The 6,010-nt window shown below is 43.0% G+C and overlaps 1 protein-coding gene across 2 annotated transcripts in view; it reads left to right on the top strand.

Moving 5' to 3' along the window:
* FGD1 (FYVE, RhoGEF and PH domain containing 1) overlaps window positions 1-6,010 on the top strand; it is a 144,270-nt gene that overhangs the window by 116,943 nt on the left and 21,317 nt on the right. For both annotated transcript variants that reach the window (XM_018565514.1, XM_018565516.1), the window contains exons 5-7: window positions 615-704; window positions 3,427-3,575; window positions 4,327-4,483. In XM_018565514.1, coding sequence (XP_018421016.1) covers window positions 615-704; window positions 3,427-3,575; window positions 4,327-4,483 — 396 coding nt within the window. The remainder of the gene's footprint in view (window positions 1-614; window positions 705-3,426; window positions 3,576-4,326; window positions 4,484-6,010) is intronic.

The following is a 6,010-nucleotide window of genomic DNA, read 5'->3' as shown; positions in this document are numbered from 1 at the left end:
TATATATATATATAACAGTAAACTCTCTGTTATCCGGTATTCAGCTGACCGGAGCTCCCATGTAACCAGCAAAAAATAAATTCTGCCGATTTGCCACCTTCTTGGAGAGGTAGAGCGTGCTCTGGAGCATGGAAAGGTAGAGGAATGGGCTGAAATATGCTGGATTATGCTGGGAATGAGTGTCTGTACGATCTCTGAAAAGTGCTTGGCTATCCTGGAAACCAGTGTGTGATCGATCGTTTGTGAAAGTGCTGTATTATTCTGTAAACAAGCGCCACCTAGTGATCACTCCCAGTACTGCAATGCATTGCTAATGGTTTAAAGTACAATATACTGTTATGGTATAGTATGGGGTATAGCATTAGTTAAACCCATTTTTAATAATAACTCTCAAGCAACCAGAAGCTACATTTATGTGGAATCTACCAATCCCCGAGATGCCAGATAACGGAGAGTTTTGCTGTAATCTAAAATGGTTATATGCCATTTTTAAATGTCATTATTATACCCTTTAGTGTTTAGTGGCCGCTTTGGTGTTAATGACATAATTGCGTCTTTTGTGTTTCTACCCATTCTCCTTAGTCATTTGCATCTTGTGTTATTCTTTCTTACAGTTCACAGCACGCCAGAAAGCATATAACATCGCTAATGAGCTGCTGCAGACTGAGAAAGCCTACGTGTCCCGCTTACATCTCTTGGACCAGGTAAGGAATATGACTGTGCAGTCGATTAGGCACTAGAGATAGACCTGATTCTCTTAGTAATACCACATCTGGTCTGACACACCCCATCTCTTCCATGTGAGGACACTGCTTTTAGAAGGTGTGGCTGTTACTCAGCTATGCCAGCACAGAGAACTGGTGTGGGAAGGCAGGAAGCGGCATTTTTACTAACAGAGAAAAGGTATTTATCTCTTGTTCATTGAAGGACACAGTGGGCATCTTGATCTCTGTACCGATGGGTTATACTGCCACTTGTAGGAGTATTGGTACAGATCAGTGAAGTGCTGTGCCTTCTATGCTGGGTAAGGCATCCCCCAGCCCGCCAAAGCTCCCCACCCGTCATGTAGAAGCTCCACCCCCATCCAGCCAAAGCCCCAGCTCAGTAACCGAGCAGTGTGGACAGGAAGAAGGGAGGAGACAGGGAGGAGCCTCCCAGTCCCTCACTTGCTCGTCACTGCTGAGGCATCGAGATCAATGTCCTCACTGTTTTTTTTTATGATTGGGCAGCTTGGACCAATGGCACTTTGCTATTGGTCCAAGCCATCCACAGAGCTCACGCATCTAACTCAGAGTAGAGGCTGTGGCAGCTCTTGCCTCACTAAGTTAGGTTACACAAGCAGTGGGGAAGCACGATGCTCTGTAACCTAACTACCTGTCAAAAACCGGATGCAGCGCCGCCTGTAATTATCAGACAGGTTACACGGCAGGAGGATTTCACTCTTGAGTAACCTGTAACAAGCCGATCTGAATGGAGAAAAAGCTGTCGGCTTCAGACTTGAAACTGACAGCTTTTTTCTGCAGTGAAGCACGATGCTCTGTAACCTAACTACCTGTCAAAAACCGGATGCAGCGCCGCCTGTAATTATCAGACAGGTTACACGGCAGGAGGATTTCACTCTTGAGTAACCTGTAACAAGCCGATCTGAATGGAGAAAAAGCTGTCGGCTTCAGACTTGAAACTGACAGCTTTTTCCTGCAGAATACTAGGTGAGGCTCTGCCTCACCTGCCTCCCCTGACCGCAAGTCCCTGGTACAGAGATCAAGATCTCCGCTGTGTCCTTCAATGAACGCAGAGAAAAGGATTTTACATCGAGTCCAAAAAACAAATCCTATTTGTATAGCATTTCCTACCAACAATCAGTCACGCGTTTTAATAACATGCATAGGTGCAACACTATGAAGAGGTCATGAGGTGTGAGACTTAAATTGGGATTTAAAGGAAAGTATAATGTATTTTCAGTGATCACATACTTTGAGTTATTAATTCAGGCATGTGAAAGTGGCGTTTTGTTGGGCCACATATGGCCCTTGAACACCTTCTTTGTTGCCCTCAGCTGATTTAAGGATTTCAACTGTATGGGACCCCAAGATGTTCTCAGTTTGATAAAGGTTATACTGCCCACGTGATTATTCACCCAATACTTCAGGTTATATTTTATGGCCTTTTCTCTTGGATGAATCTTGTAACTAATAATATCAATACCAAATATCTGCCATAGAGTAAGTGCATTGTCCTCAGCGGGTTAGCACACTGATAGACTCGAGTTGTTAGAAGAAGCAGTTCAGCGTAACCTTTGGGTTGCACGGCAAAGTCACAGGAAGGTCATGCAATTGCAATGAGAACATTATTATTACAGGTATTTATATAGCGCCAACAATTTTACGCAGCACTTTATACAGTTGCACATTCACGTCAGTCCCTACCCTCAAGGGGCTTACAATCTAAGGTCCCTATCACAAATGCATACAGAGGGCCAATTTTTTTTAGAGAGGAGCCAATTAAGCATGTCTTTGGAGTGTGGGAGGAAACAGACGCAAGCACAGGGAGAACATGCAAACTCCTTGCAGAGAGTGACCTGGGATTTGAACCAAAGACCCCCAGTGCTGCAAGGCAGAAGCGCTAACCACTACACCACTGTGCTGCCCATACATTAGGATTGTAATTTAGAATGCTACTGGGATAATATAGATGTCCCCATGTTCATGTATAATTAAAATCCACAATTCATAAATAATTACCATAATATATAGTCATGCAATTGCAAGAAAAACATGGGGATTGTAATGTTGAACGGTATTGGGATAAAATAGACGTCCCCATGTTCGTGTATAATTAAAATCTACAATTCATACAGGGCCGGATTTCCCACAAGGCCAACCAAGGCCCGGCCTTGGGGCAGCAGGGAGTAGAGAGGCAGCAGGGGTGTGGAATTCCTATCTCCTGACGCCTGGGACACGCAGTTCCGGGCACCGGGTGGGTAGTTGTTTTCTACATATAGCCCTGCATTGGGCAAGCAGATCTAAATGTACAGCGGGGAAACCGCCGCTTGCTTTGTACAAGTGATGTCGGCGATGTCGGCGAGATCACTTGTATGCAGCCTGTAGGTCTGCCATTCTCCATGGGGATGAGGGTTTGGCGGGTAGGGGGGCGCATTGAGGAACCTGGCCTTGGGGCAGCAGAGAGAGTAAATCCGTCCTTGAGTTCATATATAATTACAATAATATATTATTACAATCTACAAAAAAAAAAACAAGGTTTCCAAAAACATTACTACACTTTGACAAGATAACATCAAGCTGGTCTCGTTCACAATAATATCCCCCCCAAAAAACATTGAAAAGACTACCCCAGGGCCATTATGGCATTGATAAAGCTGGTATATGCCATTATGGATTTCTGTACATATCTTCTTTCATTTTGCAGGTGTTCTGCGCTCGGCTGATGGAGGAAGCCGGAACAAAAGGTTCTTTCCCTATGGAAGTAGTTATGGGGATTTTCTCCAACATCTGTTCTATATATTGCTTCCATCAACAGTTCCTTCTACCAGAGCTGGAGAAACGCATGCAAGAGTGGTAAGCTTTATATCGCTGTATACAGACAATGGTCTGACCTTGCATGGTATGAGCTTCAATGAACAGCCAACTGCACAGGACTGTTACTCGACCAATCCATCCAAGGTTGAGATTTTGGCTAAGGGTGGGCATTAGTTATTTTATATTATCCACTGCAACCTTAAATTTCTTCCCCTAGACTTCATGGACGGAAGTGTATCTGACTTTTCAACGTCTGACACTCATTCTATCTATCTATCTATCTATCTATCTATCTATCTATCTATATATATACTGTCCTTCATAATGGTTTAGACAGATGATAAAAGCTGGTACTCAATCTAAGAGTTCTTAACAAATAGGTTTCTGAGAGAATTCAACATGTTGGCATCCACCAGAAGCTAAAATATCAATTTGGGATTTACAGATCCTTTAATGATTACCATAGATTTCTACTTCTAAATTCCAACTGGCAGTGGTGCAAATTAATGTTTTTCCTTTAAAGAGGGAAAAAATAATAAAATGAGGGGGGCTTATAGAGCATATTAGGATCATAACAAGGCCTCATTACTACATTGCCAACGTCTAGCATTACCGTCATCCTACTAATTGCCAGGTGTTAATGATCACATGTTGGTAGCACAAGTCATTCAGGTTATCATGAGTAATGCAGGTTTAAGAATTTAATGTCTAATGAGCAGTGCTTTCCGTAGGAATGAAGGTTGTATGGCCAAATTCCATTTGTATAAAGACCTTCTTAATTCCATTTTAGGGATACCAATCCTTGGATCGGGGACATCCTGCAAAAGCTAGCTCCATTCCTCAAAATGTATGGCGAGTATGTGAAAAACTTTGACAGAGCCATGGAGCTTGTGAATACATGGACAGAGCGATCATCCCAGTTCAAAAGCATCATCCAGGAGGTGCAGGTAAGAATGCTTTCCCAGAATCCAGAAAACGCACAACTATCCTTGAATATGTTACTTCAATTGTCAGCAGAATTTGACTTCCAATGGGATTTACAGGAAAGACCGAGCCCAAGCAGCAAAGCCTGCACTGAATGCCTATCGGTTTCTGTAGACAGGTTGTGATTTTCAAATCAAGCCAACTAGCTTGGCCCACTGATGGTAGCCATAGAGCTTCTGAGCTGCCCACTCAACTGTTTGGCTGAAGTTCTAAGCAGGATACCTCTGCCAGTCTCCAGTGTGGGGGTAGTCATAGAGCTTCTGAGCTGCCCACTCAACTGTTTGGCTGAAGTTCTAAGCAGGACACCTCTGCCTGTCACCGGTACGGGGTAGTCATAGAGCTTCTGAGCTGCCCACTCAACTGTTTGGCTGAAGCTCTAAGCAGGACACCTCTGCCAGTCAGCAGTGTGGGTGGGGGCAAGTGTAGAGGGTTATAATGTATCTTCTCTTTTTTTTTGAGAGAAAAGGTGTCTTTAGATCCATTATATACATTGCAAATATTGTATAGAGATTTCTAACTGCAATGCTGGAACTGTGATAGACCATTCCACAAGCTTCCTTGGGCAGAAGGAATTTGGGGTGTTAGATGGGTAGTGATGAGTGACTGAGTATGCTCAAGCCCATGAAAAACTAGCAGTGCCACCCCAGGTCCAATCAGTAATGGCCAGGGCATTCCCTACCACTCTGCTATATGTAAGAAAGGGTTGGGGAATGCCCTGTCCTCAACTGATTGGAGTGGGGTGTGTCATGGATAGAGCTGCAGCTAACGATTATTTTCAAAATCGATTCGTTAGCCGATTATTAAGTTCGATTAATCGGATAAAAAATAAAATACATTTTAAAAAATGGCTCCAGTGATGTACTACTAGTTTGTATTGAGATTGTAGTCCATCACGTGAGCAAGCTTGGAGCGGTGGAAGTTAAAAGGAAAAAAAGATGTGTGGTGTGCAATATAGTGAAATGGAAAGTGTAAAATTATACAGCAATCAATGCAGAATACCACCAGCTATAGAGGACTACAAAACCCAGCAATAGAACATTATACAGCGCAATTATAGCTGGCGGTATTCTGCATTGCGCTGTATAATGTTCTATTGCTGGGTTTTGTAGTCCTCTATAGCTAGTGGTATTCTGTATAATGTATTATCGCTGGGATTTGTTGTATTCCTCTATAGCTGGTGGTATTCTGCATTGCGCTGTATAATGTATTATTGCTGGGATTTGTAGTCCTCTATACAGCGCAATGCAGAACACCACCAGCTATATAGGAATACAACAAATCCCAGCAATACATTATACATACAGTGTATAATGTATTGCTGGGTTTTGTATTCTTCTATAGCTGATGGTACACTGCTCTGTATAATATCAAGCACAATGTACCATCAGCTATAGAGGAATACAAATCCCAGCAATACATTATAGAGCACCATGTGTGGGAAGTGCAGGCTTACCTGAGCAGTCTTCCAGCAACTTGCTTCTGAGATCAGG

The sequence above is a fragment of the Nanorana parkeri genome, unplaced genomic scaffold (assembly GCF_000935625.1).
Source record: "Nanorana parkeri isolate BGI_ZX_2015 unplaced genomic scaffold, ASM93562v1 scaffold854, whole genome shotgun sequence".
NCBI classification, from domain to species: Eukaryota; Metazoa; Chordata; class Amphibia; order Anura; family Dicroglossidae; genus Nanorana; species Nanorana parkeri.
The sequence above is the reverse complement of the archived record's forward strand: the minus strand, read 5'-3'. Positions and strand labels throughout refer to the sequence as shown.